Source organism: Cyprinodon variegatus, unplaced genomic scaffold (assembly GCF_000732505.1).
Source record: "Cyprinodon variegatus isolate N-32 unplaced genomic scaffold, C_variegatus-1.0 Scaffold216, whole genome shotgun sequence".
Taxonomy (NCBI): Eukaryota; Metazoa; Chordata; class Actinopteri; order Cyprinodontiformes; family Cyprinodontidae; genus Cyprinodon; species Cyprinodon variegatus.
Window position 1 is genome coordinate 890,600 of NW_015150669.1, and position 16,302 is coordinate 906,901.

Sequence of the window (16,302 nt, forward strand, 5' to 3'; positions counted from 1 at the left end):
TGTTTTTGTGCTGGTTTGGTAATGCGCACACATTTACATGCTCATACTCAACCTGTTTCCCCTCTTGAACATAAGTGGACTCTCTCTTTCTGACATACTGCCTGCTATTCTTTTTCTTTTTTTTCTTGTTTTTTTTTTATATCAAAATAGGAAGCAGTGTGTTTGAGGTTTTCACATGTTGTATTCGCACGAATAGTGATTTTATGTATTTTAACAGAAGCTTCAAAGGTCATTAAATCACCACCTGGCCCTTCCCAAAATTTATATTAGTTAAATTATGATTATTGCAGAATCCAAATTATGTCAAAATAATAATGATCACAGCCTTGATAAAATAAATAGATAGATAAACTGAGCAATATTTAGATTATTTTCTCTGAAACATTTTAATTTTAAAATCCAAACTGTAATTCTTAAGTGCTGAGATCAATTTCTGTTTTTATTCGTTTTACTATTTTCTGACTGTAAGTCCCAGATGAGAGATGATAGTTTAAAAGGTTTTCTTTATCTTTGCAGGATGCACTTTTGGTTATGTGCTGTGTTGCTAATGGCAGCTGTGATCCTCAGCTGTTCCTTATCAGCTACCAAGACATTGTGGGAAGACTGGAAAAATCAATATGGCAAAATTTATGACAATCAGGTATGAGTTTAAAAAAAAAAAAAGTTAACATGCAGTCACACAAATTTGCAAACATATTTGATAATAATGTATATAATATGATTTTTTCAGACTGAGCTGATCTTCAGGAGAACAGTGTGGGAGAAAAATCTGCTCATGTTGCTGAGACACAACCAGGAGGCTTCAGCAGGAAAACAAAGCTTTGTTCTGGGACTGAACCACCTAGCTGACATGGTAGGATGATGAGATTTAGTGGTTGTTCTTGGGTGAAATGCGCTCGGGGCAAGTCCCTCCTTTTGCTACCACTACAGCCAATTACTTTTATAACCTGAGATTCTGCAATGTAGTTACACACAAAGAACATAACCTACTTTCACAATCAAACAATTGTGGCTCCAAATCCCCAGTTACTGCACATGCTTACTAACTAGATTTCAACTGAAAGCAAACCTCTTTTTTTCACCCCTCCTCAAGCTTTCTTCTAAAACTGCATGGTTTTTGTACCCCTTTTCTGAGGCATTACAGATGCAGTAGGAAAGAGATCTAAGGTTGTGACCTCAAAACAACTTAAGACCTTTCAGAAAAAAAGCAAAATCCATCCTTTATCAGCTTTTTCAGTACATCTATGGTGCTAAACTATGAATGGGGAGACAATGTTCCACAGCTTTGGGATGCTGATCGAACTCTATGGCAAGAAGAGCAAAGCTGTAGGAGGTCAGAGGTGAAAAGCAGAGTTTGACCAGCTGACACAATAAGATAAGAAAATTATTTGTTGAATTTAATGATAACCTAATCTAAACATGTTAAAAGTCGTTGAATGTCAACTCTTTGAAATCATACTACAAGAAAATCCCTGGATTACAAATCGTACCTTACTTTTGCAGCTGGTGGCACAAAGGTAGAGCGTGCAGCTCGTCTATAGCTGCAGTCCTCGACTCAGCCATTCCAGGACAGGCTACCTGTTTCAGACATACCCCGCATGTTTTCCCCCAAACTTTACCTTATTTCCTGTCTTCAACATTGGAAAATAAAGAACATTTTGATGTCACACAAGTAAAAAAGAAAATAAAATCTGGTCCCTATTTAAAAATGACAAGAATAAAGCCGCAAGAAGTCCTGTTTGGGCAAACAGTAGGTAACGTGAAGAGAACAATTTTAGCTCAGACACACCTCCCTTTGTTCTTTTAATTGAAACCAGACTGGAATTTGACACTATTATATCAAAGAACTTATAAGCTGTAGTGTGACTAAAAAAGCAGATAACTGGATAATTATGTATGTGAGTTATAAATAATTTAAAAGACCCATCAAATACATAGTAATATAACAGCTGCTGTGTAAATCTGCACATAGTTCTGTTTTTGTGTAGCAGTAACATTTTTTAAATACGTTGGGCCAAGTTGTATATTTCATCGTTTTGTAATTGATCTTAAAATATCATTAATCTCTTGAAGTAATTATTTCAACTTTCTGCTTTTTCTAAATCTGAAATCAACACATTTTGCCCCGATGCCACATAAAGACTGATGACATAACAGGGCATGTGGGTGCCTTTTAATTCAAACATGGTCTAAAGAGCAAGATTTTTGGCAGGAATCTGAAATGATGAGGAAATTGTGTAAAAAACTAAAAGCATAAAGAGATATGAAATAAAGAAGAAGGATAAACTGAATATGAGAGGCCTTTTTCTGAAGCATATCACAAGGTGTTTTTTTTTGGCTGAGAAAACCAGAGCAGAAAAGCCTAGATGGGTGTAGCGTGTCATTGCTCTGCAGGAGTCTGGCATGTTTGGGACACTCATAAGCTTTTGGATTGCTGTCAGAGGACAGTGCGCTACAGTTGCATTGGAAAGCACCATCACAGTTCAGGAATATGCACCAAAGAGAACAACACCTCTGCAGTGTGATATTTGAAAATGCACCCAGATGATTGAGCAAAGATGATTTAGACCAAGTTTATATTCTTAATCACTGTTAACTTCCATTTTATCATCTGGTCAGCACACAATCAGCAGCTTCTTCTGCCCGTTCTGAGGTTATTACACAGTCAAAAATCACGATTTTATACTGAATAGCTGCCACGGATGTAAAAGTTTGTTCATTTTATAGAAAGTGGATAGAATAAAAATATGTTTGTCATAAGGGGGTAAAACATATTGATTTTCTTCTCAATAAAACTATAATTTTACTTTACTACAAATCTTTAATCATGTGTATTTAAGATAGCATATGTTGCAGTATTATCATAGAATTAATCGTATTTAGGTCTTGGAGAAAACTGTTAAACAGGTCCTCTCTGCTAAAGATTACGCAGTTGGTTTTCTAGTATATGAATAAGCATCCAGTTATAAGTTCTTGAGTTTAGAAAAACGACAAAGGCAGTGGTCAAGTTTAAAGTAAGAGAGAGACCATGATGTTCTTAACTGAATCTTCACAAAGGGTCAGATTTTTTAAAAATTCCAAATAAGCTACGCTAAATTGGACGTGCAAAGAAATTATTTGTACCTACAAAACTAGTGTCCTTCTATGGGCCATAATGCCTGCTAAAGGGCCCTCTTGGGAGCCAAAACACAAATGCGAAAGTTCCCTCTAAAGTGTGCAGAACCAGCTATATATTCAATAATTTTTGTTCCTTATGGTTTAGTTGTGTAAAGATTTTGCGTCATTCTGCTGCATTAATTCGTACTGACTTGCTTTGACATTTTTTCCTCCACTAATAGTTATTAATTCTACTAGTTTTATTCTTTACAGTCCTAATATGTTAACATGCACACAGACCCACTGTATCCATTGTCTGAATCAATGCCTCCCTTGTGACCACAATGACTGCAGAAATTATTGCATCTCAGTTTACACCAGACTTTTAAAAGTCGGCAAAAACCAAGACAGCAGTTGAGTTTTATATTTCAAAAATAACTTTTCATGTGGTAAATATATTTACATTTGCATATCCTCCACCCATAAAACGGTGCAGTTGCAAATGACTTTGCGCGGCGCCTTCCATGCAGATCTGCTCTGTGCATACAAACACGTTTGACTTGCTTTAAGACGGGCAGAGCTATTGAGGATCAGGCCCAAAGATTCAAAAAGTGAAACTTTCTACTCATGTTACAACTTTGCATTGGTTTTGTTTTACTCCCTTTTAACTCTTACCCTTGAATTAACTACTTTATGCTGACCGTTATTCACTCCAAAGCTTTAAACTTAATCCCAACCAAAATGTCTTGTTACTTAACAGGAATGTGCTTTGTTTCCTATAATTATTATTGATTTTTATTTATTTATTTATTTATTTTTTGCATAAAAAAGCAACATTGTCCTGTTAAAAGTTTTTAAGGATGTATTCTCTATTCACAGATATTCAAGCATCAAATAGAAAACAAATATGTCTGCAAAGCTGATTATCGGATATTTAGAGATGCTTAAGTGGAAGATGTTCCATCTTGAATAGTGTCGGAAAAATGCAACCTATTTGGTTTTCTTAATTCATTGTTTTTAGCTTCCCCAAAACTGAAATTAAATAGCCGCTACATGATATGTCATTTTATTTAGGCTTACTAGTTTTGAGGTAGAATTGAAGAAAGCCTGACTGTTTTCTCAGAGTCTGAACACTAAAATGCAGATGTTGTTTCTAAAACTATTCATTTGCATTCTGTTTTGTTTTTTTTTTTGTCTTTCTGCTTTAAGACAGCAGAGGAGATAAATAACAGGCTAAATGGTTTGAAGGTGGAAGAAGCTCTTGAAATCGAGAACAACACCTTTAAGAAAGTGAATTACTCATCGCTTCCAAAAAGTGTTGATTGGAGGAAACACGGCCTGGTTGGTCCTGTCAGAAATCAGGTACAAAATAATCTATACATCAACATCTGAAATGCAACAGCTGCTCTAAATGTTTTCTGCTGCTCTTCTTTTAAGGGGTTATGTGGTTCATGCTGGGCCTTCAGCTCTTTAGGGGCTCTTGAGGGGCAGATGAAGAAGCGAACAGGCGACCTTGTTATGCTGAGTCCACAGAACCTTGTGGACTGCGGCACTCAGGAGGGAAACCTCGGCTGCAGAGGAGGATACATCACCAAGGCCTTTAGCTACATCATCCACAACAAAGGCGTCGACTCGGAGCGCTCGTACCCCTACGAACACCAGGTGACCCAGACCATAGAGAAAATTGAACATATTATTTTTCTTTTTTCACTAATAAATAACGTAGTGTAACATCTTATGTAGCTCGTTATGGCAAAGGCATGAAATCAACTAAAATGAAAGATGAAGACTAAAAGGGATCCAATCATACCACAGATATTTGTTCAAATATTTATATTTTCTGTATTTCCCAATTTCTCATTTTGTCTTCAGAACGGAAAATGCCGCTACACGCTGCAAGGCAGGGCTGCCTACTGCTCAAACTTTCACATCCTTCCACGGGGAGATGAATTGGCTCTGCAGGCTGCAGTTGCATCCGTTGGACCAGTTGCTGTGGCTGTGAATGCCATGCTGCCCTCCTTCCATTCTTACAGAGGAGGTGAGGCTGCTGAATCCTCAAAATAAGGAACTTTGCCAAAATGTGTTTTTGCAAAATGTCTTATGTTTAAAAGAAACTCCTAAATAACACCAAACGTTCTTTTCATCAATTTTTCTAATTGAATAAACTGATTGATAACACTGCATATATTGTATGAAACTCCATAGCTTGAGATATCTGTGAAGATTCTCAGTCATCCAGGTTCAGTTTAGGCAAACTGAACTTTTCAAGCTTCATAATTTGAGGGTGCAAGATTATACAGTCTTAAAGACTATATAGTTAGAGGTCCTTAGTCTTCCCCAATAACTTTTACAAGGTTGGAGCTTGGATTTCTTTTCCTTTGTGCAAAATATCTCTGGGGTCCCAGGTCCTCTTTCCTTATTGAGTGTGCATGTGAGAGGCTTTTCCATTGATTTATCATTTGTTTTAGTCACGAGCCACCTTCGAAGTTTGTTTCTGAAATACTACATCTTAGATGGCACAGATCAAAAGCAAACAGCTTGCAATGAAGCCCCATGAAGCGTTATCATTATCATGTTTATGTTTGCAGTGGTTGGACAGTGGGATCTTTCTTAGTATCACTTTAAAATTACCCCGTAGTAGATTTAGGTGTTTATAATGGTTGTGGGAGATTTTGTAACCCCAAGATGACAAAAGTTTGGATAAGTACCTATTTCACTGATGCCTTTTCCTTAAATCTGAAGATGAAAATCTGTCATTTGTGTTACCTACATTTTCTGCCGTTTTCCGCTTTTCTTTTTTTAGAATGACAAAAAGTATTGGGATTCTGTTCCATATATTTTTACACTTAAATAAATTTTATTGTCATCTTGTATACATATAGTTTATACAAAACGAAATTTTGATGCATACAACTTTTCAACAGTGAATGAGCAGCTTACAATAGTAAAATGAACTTTTCCATTCATAAAGTGAAGCAGCGATCAGAATGTAAACAGTGTAGGAGAAAAGGAAAGTTTAAAGTTTAAAGACGTGGTGCAAAAGGCATTGATATGGAAAGGCTCAGTGCAGTGCAAATAAATAAATAAATATGGTGCAAAATGCAGTACTGACAGTATTCACACCCCATGCAAACATTGTAAAAGACAATCTGATCGAACCCAGAAAAGCAAAGTATACATTTGAAATGTCTCAGTTCCATTTATTCTTTAAAAATTGATGGAAATATCAGCAAATGTGGTGTTAGTAAATTTGTAAAGAGTAAAGAAAAGTCATTTTGATTTTATTCTAATTTACCCGATGAAAGGTTCAATTACACTATGAATGAGAAATGATGCTACTGAAAGGTGCTAAATGACAGAATACTGTGGTTTAAATAGTTTCACCTCATTTTTAAAGTTTTTTTCTTAGGTACTATGCGCTCCTCTAAGTTTTACGTGTCAATTTGTCAAAGGAAAACTTCTTTCTTATTCGATTCCTCCATTTACATGCATGTATACATAATACCTTGGGATTACGTACTATCTGAATAAAAGAATATTCAATATTTATGCTATTATAAACACATAACCAGTATAGAACTGTTTCATTTACTGTTGCTTTGCACATTATTCTTGCAGGTTTATACAATGTGCCTGACTGTAACCCAAAGTTGATCAATCACGCCGTCCTGGTCGTGGGTTACGGCACAGACGGAGGACAGGACTACTGGCTGGTGAAAAACAGGTACAGATGTTTTTCTTAGTATTTACATTTTTGTAACATTTTGTTTTCTGTCATAAAACTATAAAGTGTAATGTTGTGTGGTTTCAGCTGGGGAACAGAATGGGGAGAAGGAGGCTTTATCCGTATTGCAAGGAACAAGAAAAACCTCTGTGGCATTGCAACGTTAGCAGTCTACCCCACGCTGTGACATCAACCTAGATTTATTTAGTTTTCATCTTACTTCTTTGTTTGTTTTTATAAGTGCACATTGTTTTTTCAGAGCACTGCAGAATTAACAGGGTGTACTAAAGATACACTGTTGGTTTAAGAAGCTCTAACCTGCCGATATAATAAAGTATTCTGAAGGATTTTGTTAGCTTCAAAGGGGGCTGAACAGTTGCACAACCCTTAGCGCCGTTTTCTTGCAGCAAGAATATCCTGGGAAGGAATACTAGCCTGGGGTCTTTCTGCACGGAGTCTGCATGTTCCCTCTGTGCAGGAGCAGGTTTTCTCTGGGTACGGTAACTTAGCTTCCTTCGACTACCCAACAACTAGTGTTGCACTGATACCAGTATCAGGCGGGGCCCCAATCCTGCACTAAAATGGTGGTATCGGCGAGTACCAACAAACAGGGCACCGATACCATTTTGAGAGCCAAAAATGTATTCAACTATTGTCACCCATTCCAGGTAGGCAATAAAAAGTTCTACTGGATTCACTTTGTATTAGTCTTTTGCTTGCTTTACTTCACAAAGGTTGACATGATGGCAATTATTTTACATCCAAGTAGTACGCAGTTCTTCATATATACACACACAACTCAATTTCAAACATATGGTATCGGTATTGGCCGATACTGCACAGCCAGGTAACGGGTATCGGTATCAGGGCCAAAAAAATGGCATCGTGCAACACTACCAAAAACATGACTGTTCGACCAATAGATCTCTGTAGGAATGAGAACAAATATCTGAGAATGTCAGCAGCATGCAAACAATTCCAAATAAAAAAATGCAAAGAGAAAATATTTAAAATTACGTTTCAATTCACATTAAAGAAGGAAAAAGAACTTAACCCTTTAGACTCAAATATTGGTGTAAAGACCAGAACTATAACTTCTACCCCCTTGTAAAAGCTGTAAAAGTAGCTTAAAGCTATTCATAGTTGATGGGAGGATGAATGGTTGCAATAACACTGGGAAAAAAATCAAAATCTAGATAAGTCATTTTTACTAAAATAGGTGCATTTTTTATTGGATTGGGGTTGTAAAAGATGCATTTTACCAACGGAACAAGACCATTTACATATAAAATAAATAAACACAATTGCGTTGTCGTATTTTAAGTGCATGCTATCTAATTATCTTATTTTAAGAGTAAAAATACTCATTCCAATATACTTAAAATAAGACATTTTTACTTATTTCTAGATTGTTTTGCCAGTGCACTGTGCAATTCTGCAAGATAACCTGTTAAATGTTTACACATTATGTTGAACGGATCTATCCTAGCAGGAGCAAGGCCCTAAAAATACATCCAGAACTAAAATTGAATATTTTATGAACAGATGCATTTGATATGATGGCGACGACGATGACGAGTTACATTGATAGAAAGCTGCTGTTGATACACACTCTGTTTTCTTTTTTACACAAAAGTCTTTCTCAATTTTTCAGGTTTACTAAAACAGCTTCTGTATGTACACCTATGTAAATTGCCCATCATGTGCTTATCACTTTAAAATGGTGGGAAAAAAGCCTCAGTCTGCTTTTCTTCTCTCTGCTTTCATATTCAGTGCATCGCCATGCCTTTAGAGAGTTTCAAAGATGATCACCAGAATGATAATTTTGACCCTATCCTAAACAAATATATGATATAATCCCTGCTTACGTGTGAGTAAATCCTCTTTCTCCTGCTACGACTGTGCTGAAAGGGGAATTAAAGTACTTGGGGACTATTGCAGAAGGTATGACCTTAAATCCTTTCATAAACTGGAAGCAAAAAGTAAGTCACATAACATGACATTGGACATTATATATACTCATATTATCAGCTCTGCAGTTTAAATAAAGACTAATGAAAGGATTTAAGTTATTAAATTATGAGGCATCGAGAATGTGTCTGTCTGTGTTGCTTTTACATTTTGTCTACAGAAATATGCATCGTACTAATAATACATTTTCAAAGTTGTGTGTAGTTACCCCTGGTTATCTCCCATTCTTTAACCTTGTAAATGGAAAAAATACAATCCATGGTGGGTGGTGGCTAATGGGATACTCATGCCCTCCTCCACTATTACACTCTCTGATCATTCAATCTGCTTCCTTTGCAATTAGTTTTTATATGATAAACCTTCTTTTTAAAAGAAACAAAGATCATTGAAATAATCTACGTGGTTTATCAAAAGAAAACAGTTGTATGTGCCTTTTAATGAATTATTTTCATAATTAGGAAAAGAATATGACATCCCTAACTGTTTTATCAGCCTAAATTTTCTAGATTTCTCAAAGACATGAGTTTCAGCTTGCTAACAGGGTGTCAGACAAAATGTAAACCTTCTCATGTTCTCCAAAACTGTTTTGATAAACACAACTGACCTTAAACTGAACATTTCTGAGAGGACATGATGCCAAAAAAAGGTTATGCTTTTAAAAACAAGTTAAGCATCAAGAGCTGGAAGGCTAAGAAAATGACATGGAAGGATAAGTGATGACATAACATGTTGATTGATCAGAGCATTGATCTGATCACTGAATAGAATAATGGCTGTTCAACGAGGAAAAAGATCTCAAAGTACATCATTATTGGAGGAGTCAACCTCCCAACCCCTGGTAATGTGATTTGGACTCTTTAGCGCTTCTGGTCAACAAATCTGCATCTCTACTTATGCATAATTGGATATTTTCAGCCCCAAGCTGGTCTTCATCTGTACAGAATTATGTCCAGAATTGATTCTCTTCTTATTTCTAATGGGGCTTGGATTGGTATATTTATGTTTTTTAATGTATTTATTAGTTGTTGTTGTTTTTTTGTTGTTGTTGGTTTTTTTTTATTGTTTTTTGCTGTGTTTATTTTTTTATTTCATCAGTGAAGATCATAGATTATAAACAACCTCTTAAAATATAAATTCACCATTGCTTATAACTCTATGTATTATTATTACTTTAATTGTTTAAATGGTAAATTATAATAGGGATGAAAACATATGACACGAATGGATCTTTGTTTACCATTCACACATATATTAAAGTGCAATATTAATCTCTGAAAAAAAAAACAAATTTTGTAATAAAGAGAAAAAAAAACTTTTTAATTCCCACCTTTCATGTCTTGCACAGCATCATGGGCTTATAGAAAAAAAGAAAAGCATACCTCCATCTCATCTTGCTCTGTCTCCCATATTTGATCAGGGCTGTTTATGGCTTGTTATTGCTGCCCCCAAGTGGACAAAATAAAAAGTCGAATGTCTCATTAGTTGCAGGTGTGTAGCAGGCATGGCATAAATATATGCTGATAAAGCTGAAAAAAATGCTGAATGTGATTTCTGCAAAGAACAGCTATACAGGTGGGTGATGGTTGAATCTGTCACTGTGGAGAATTTTGACTTCTAAAGTAATTAGTCTTTTACTTTACACATGCATGAAAGTTTCCCATATTTTTGTCAAGTTAATATAAATTATTTTCTTTTACGTTCACATTGACATCTCTGAAACAATTGCAACCGTGTCCTCTTGCTGAAGCAGAATAAGTTAGCAAGCCTCCTTTTTATTTACCTTTTTGTTAGCTCTCACCATGTTTCAGAGCCTGCTTTTCACAGTGCTATGTGGCATTGAAGTGGCTGCTATAAGCTCAAATTTGGATCCGCACTGGGAGATGTGGAAGACGACGCATAACAAACTGTATGCTCATCAGGTAAACGGAGGTCTCCAACCTAAGCAAATAGTTCCTAAACTCTGTAATTGTTGAAGGTTGACCATGCTTTATTTGAGGTTGAAGAGCTTGGTCGCAGACGGTTATGGGAGCAGAACCTGGAAATGATAAATGTCCATAACTTGGAGACCTCCCTTGGCTTGCATACCTATGAGCTGGCCATGAACCACATGGGGGATTTGGTGAGTATTTTCATGTAGTACATTATATGGTAAGATTGGTCTTTGAAATCCTAATGACCTCAGTGGCATGTGATGCTCCATCTGTTTTCAGACCCTTGAGGAGGTCACGTCATCTCTTGCAGGGACCATTGTACCATCGGAGCTTGAGAGGGTCCCCTATGAATTCCTCAAAATTAACAGATCTCTACCAGAATCTTTGGATTGGAGAGAAGAAGGGCTAGTAACACCAGTAAAAGCACAGGTAAGCTCAGCCTTGATTTAATAAATCCTTGATTTAAAACAACAAAAAAGGTCTGTGGGTGTTCCCACCATTGCCTCCTGTAACCACTGATATCTTTTAGGGTTCTTGTGGTTCTTGCTGGGCATTTAGTGCAGCTGGTGCCCTGGAGGGCCAACTTAAGAAAAATAAAGGCATCCTAATGTCCCTCAGTACTCAAAATCTTGTGGACTGTTCTTCAAAATATGGCAACTATGGTTGCAGAGGTGGATTCATGTCAAATGCCTTCCAGTATGTTATTAACAACCAGGGTATTGACTCTGATGCAGCTTATCCCTACATTGGTAAAGTAAGTGACCTCGTCTAATGGCCCTGTGATCAGACGCGCCAGAAAATATCCTTAAAGTCTCTTCCTAACCTTTTCAGCCAGGTCAGTGCAAGTATAATCCAACATACAGGGCCGCAAACTGCTCAGCGTATGGCTTCTTGCCAAAAGGGGATGAGTTTGCCTTGAAAGTGGGCCTTGCACACATTGGCCCAATTTCTGTTGCAATTGACGCTTCCAGCCCAAAATTTCATTTTTACCGTCATGGTAAGTCTGATCACAGCTATTCCCATAAAGAAAGGTAATTAAAAGAGGCTGCAAAGCAACAATCTCTGTTGGCCCAACAGGAATATATAAAGACCATTCATGCTCTCACAACGTAAACCATGGAATGCTAGCAGTGGGATATGGTACTGAAAATGGAGAGGACTACTGGCTGATCAAAAACAGGTAAGTAGGAAGTTTGTTTCGATTCTCATCCAACAATACTTGGCTTGTTTCTAACTTGTCTTATTTACAGTTGGGGTGAGCACTTCGGAGATGAAGGATACATCAAAATGGCTCGGAATCGAAACAACCAGTGCGGCGTTGCTCTCTATGCTTGTTTTCCCATTATGTGACCAATAATCTCCATCAATAAAGTAAAATTTGTCCCACAAATAATATATGAAGATATTTGAATTTTAAAAATTGTTGTAGCTGGAGGGGAGCTCCCCCAAAGTATTACCCATGGGAGGTTAAATGGAGTGACTGAACAATCAGACTTTACGCTTTAATGGGACAGCTGCCTCATACTACCAATAATTCTTAGAAACATGACATTAAACCAAAATATGATTATCAATTGAAACCAACTGGAAAAGAACACTTTTTTTGGGTAGTTGGCTCATGAAATCTACTGTTGTCCAAAGGTACACAAAGCTTATTGTAACTTGGACATAAAAAACTTTTTAATTGAAAAGTTCTTTGCAGGAGCTTGAAATACTGTAGTTTCTAACAGACCCTATGCAAACCTGCAAAGCACTGTTTTAACTAGAATGTGTTCTATTTTGGTCAGAAGAGCAACTTCTAAAATCCTTTGAGGCTTTGTGGAATTGGAGGCTTTTTAAAAAGGGAAAAAAGAAAAAATTATATATTTTTTCTATAGGATGGGTGCATATTAAAAAAATTCAACTCAAAGTTTGGGGAGTAGCAGAGCTACATTCATGCTATTAAAAATGTCATGTTGGTCTGAATGGATCTGATTTTTATGGAACTTGTACTTTTATCACTTTTTATTCACTACCACAATAGTGTTGGAATCAATTTTCAATACCTGAATCACACATACAGGGTCTCTGAAGCCTGTCGCCTATCACTCTGGATGAGAGTCATTAACCCTGGATAGGCCAACCAGTACATCACAAGGACATGTTGAAGTTTGAGTCCTGCATACGAAAAAGTCACTTTTTTTTTTTTTTTTTTGACTTAAGTATTTAGCACTTTTTGGATCAAATGGCTGTCGGAGAATATTTTATTCTGAACAAAGTAACTGCAAATGGTTAAATGTATCGTCTGAATCAGAAAATGAGTAATTGGTCTTCAGAACATCTGCTTGAGTTTGTGATATTTGGTTGATCACTGATTTTTCTATGTGGCATGCGAGACCAGTTGGGCTTTTTCTTTCTTTCTTTGGAGGATCAAATTAAATGCAATAGTTGTGCATGCAGCTGGTGTCATGGTATTACAATGAAGATATAAATAGATAAAACTGATAAAGTTCCAGAAAAATGGTGTCAAACAGATGATGTCTAAAGGCAAACTTTAAAATAATGCTTGTAAATGCAAATGCAAGACATATTTTTAAAGATTTATTTCCATTATAATTCATAATGTTCTTCAAAGAGCTGGATAACTGCCATGAAAAGGCAAAACCCAGCACAATGAACACTTCTCACAGAAAATACATACAGCACCTTTTCATCATCACTTAAATAATCTCAATATCCATAATATATTTACCAAGATTTTCATTCGTCATTTACAAAACACAAAGACGACACAATAGTTTGTTTTTTCATATTTAACTTTTTTGGAATTGTTTCCTTGATATTTTTTTTTCCCCACAAATTCCATACTTTCACATAGAAACATTTACAGTTTCCACACACGATACACTTAATTCAGAAATTAACTTACATTTAGAGAAGAGCCTTTATCAGTAAATAAATCGATCAAAGTCAAAATGAAAAAGACACAAATGGAAACTCCTTCTGTCCCACATATAGTGAAGGATTCTCACTATCTGCAGACAAGCATTATCACAGGAATGGGTTCATCCTTATCTGGGGTGGAGGGGGTAAACGATTTATTTAGAACTCATCTGTATGTGCTTAGGAGTCGATCAGACAGAAATCATGCCATGAAAACACCTTTAACACATCACCATAGTCAAAGGAAGTGTTATGGTCCTGTAAACAGCCAAAATTAAACCGGTGAAAAGTTTTGTATTTGTAAATACATAGATTTTACGCATACAACCAAAAATTATTAGAAGTTTACATTTTGGACAGTAAGCAGAGAGCTTTACTAATAACCCTATGTGTTTAAAACGAAAATGTTCCTACCTTAAAATTGAGGAAAACTCAAAATATTGCTTACCTGTCCTTTTTTTTCTATAAACTCAAACAAGCAGACTTATATTTAGTTTCTACATAATTAATGCACATTTTTGGCTCCCTTTAAGATTGCCTCTTCCCGGCCTTCTCTATTTATACACCTCTAGATACTCTGGATGTGCTCTAAACCTCCTCCCAGATATGTATTTATAAACTATATCAGTGTGTTGAGGTAACCTGGGCCCAAGCTAAATGGAACACAGTCACCAATAACTAACTTTCACCAACTTTAACCCCACTTTGATAAACAACAATCACTGCAAGCAACAGATCTATGTCATCATACAACAATAAAAATCACTGGTTCTCTTGCTTTAGACAAAAACAGCTGGCATACAGGACGTCCAAGAGATTAGACAATACGACTACAAACATGCGTCAAGCTTGGCTGAATACGGAGGTTTGATGGGTTAAAAAAGTCGATTTCAGGTAGGCTTTTCTCACATGTTTAAACAGAGAAGTAGTCAGATCATGTCTTTGAGTAAGGCTTCAATTTCATCCTTTCAAAGACTCAAGTCTCATGAAATAAACAGCATTCAAGTCTGAAGAAAAAAATAAAAATAAAATCTACACTGCATATTTTTTCATTCTGGGTTTTTTTTTTCATCCAAGGGATGAAAGAAAAGTCTTTAGAAAAGGAACATTTGTTTCACACAAACACACATTTGGACATTTTGCAACATGATGGGAGACATTGATTTAAAGAGATTCATCCACAAACAGAAAGTAAATCTGGTGACGTTAAAGGTTCAGAAATGTTTACTTGCTTAATTTTTGTCATCAATAACCAGTAGGCTAATGAAGATTTTTTTAAAAAGTTTAAATTTAAGATTGAAATGGAAGGAAATTGTCTTTTCTTTTTTATGTGGTAAAATAAAAATAGGCCAAAAGGAGACTTGATTTTTCTTCTAAAGATTAAACAAATTAACAGGAAAACAAGAATCAAACATTGAACAGAGAAACCAGACATAAAAACTAGTGCCAGTTCCTGTTTAGAATTATTAGGACTTTCTTCAATTTGTGAAAAGAAAAAAGAAAGAAAAAACCTTCCCCTTTTGGTTTTTTTTTTGTTGATTGTTTTTTATTTTAGTTTAATATTTTTCATCTGAATAAATTGGATAACATTTTTTTTGTTTTTACTGTTGCCTTCTAATCAGAAAATTTAGTTCCCTAAAGAAAATTAAACATCAAACATAAAAAATTTTGTTTGCAAAATGTTTTAACCAAGTTATGGACGAACAGCAGTTTATAATGGGTTGTGCAGAAGCTGTATAAAAAGCCATAACTGCATCTCTACAAACTTAATGACTATTTATCTGACTCATTTAGGTAAAACTGCTGCTTTTACATCTTTCTGTGTTAACTAGATGTTACATTGCACATGCTAGATTGTAAATAAACTCCTAAGTTTTGTTAACATTTTAATATGTTAAAGATTAAATAACTGTAACTCTGGCCTCCTTGCACTTCCAATAAGATAATATTTTTCCCCAAATGTAAAATGCTGCATTAGACTAACAGAAGTGTTTTTATAGGATTTTCATCCAAAATTCTATAAGGTTGAATTTTATTATAGACCTATGTTTTAGTTTTGTTTTTTTTTTGTTTTATCCCTAAATTTTAAAATTTATTCTAATGTTATGTGTGATTGGTTTGGTTTCGGGTCATCAACTCTTCTGAGAAGTATGCAATTAAATACTTTGATATATTAATACAACTATATATATAGTATAGAAAAAATAGAGCAATTTAAAATCAGATTTATGAATTTATCCTTTTTTCTAACTTTAAAAAAATGCGTAGGATAAACAAATATGTTGAACTAATTACTGATATTTATTTCTAATAGAAATATTTTCCTATTTGTAAACAACTTATTTTTTTAAAAATCATCAACTTATTCTGTAACATATTTAATAATAACCCATCCACGACTATAAAATAACAGTACGCTACTTGTAAACACATGTACACAGTTAAGGGGATGTTTTTAGGTCAAAATCTTACACTCAGTGATTGTCAGCACATGTAAAGTAAAACTTTAGAGAAATTATACACAGAAACTATAATGAGATATAATCTAGATATATAATCTACTATGTATTTAAAGTGTTAAAAGTATTAAGTTGGGGTGCAGTATAGTAAGTAATCATTTTGGTCAGTGATGCGTTTTGGCTCAATTTGGCATTTTGG

The 16,302-nt window shown here is 35.4% G+C and overlaps 2 protein-coding genes across 2 annotated transcripts; both read left to right on the plus strand.

The window, feature by feature from the left end:
* Positions 1-513: 513 nt before the first annotated feature.
* Positions 514-7,614, plus strand: LOC107088362 (cathepsin L1-like). The gene is made up of 7 exons (XM_015380488.1): positions 514-640; positions 731-853; positions 4,306-4,458; positions 4,534-4,758; positions 4,969-5,134; positions 6,715-6,820; positions 6,908-7,614. The coding sequence occupies exons 1-7, from the start codon at positions 518-520 to the stop codon at positions 7,005-7,007; spliced, it is 996 nt and encodes a 331-aa protein (XP_015235974.1). The 5' UTR covers positions 514-517; the 3' UTR covers positions 7,008-7,614.
* Positions 7,615-10,508: 2,894 nt separating this feature from the next.
* LOC107088360 (cathepsin S-like) lies at positions 10,509-12,086 on the plus strand. Its single transcript, XM_015380486.1, has 7 exons — positions 10,509-10,710; positions 10,788-10,910; positions 11,002-11,151; positions 11,252-11,476; positions 11,554-11,719; positions 11,800-11,902; positions 11,973-12,086. Exons 1-7 carry the CDS (start codon positions 10,591-10,593, stop codon positions 12,070-12,072), a joined length of 987 nt encoding a protein of 328 aa, XP_015235972.1. The 5' UTR covers positions 10,509-10,590; the 3' UTR covers positions 12,073-12,086.
* The last annotated feature ends 4,216 nt before the right edge of the window (positions 12,087-16,302 follow it).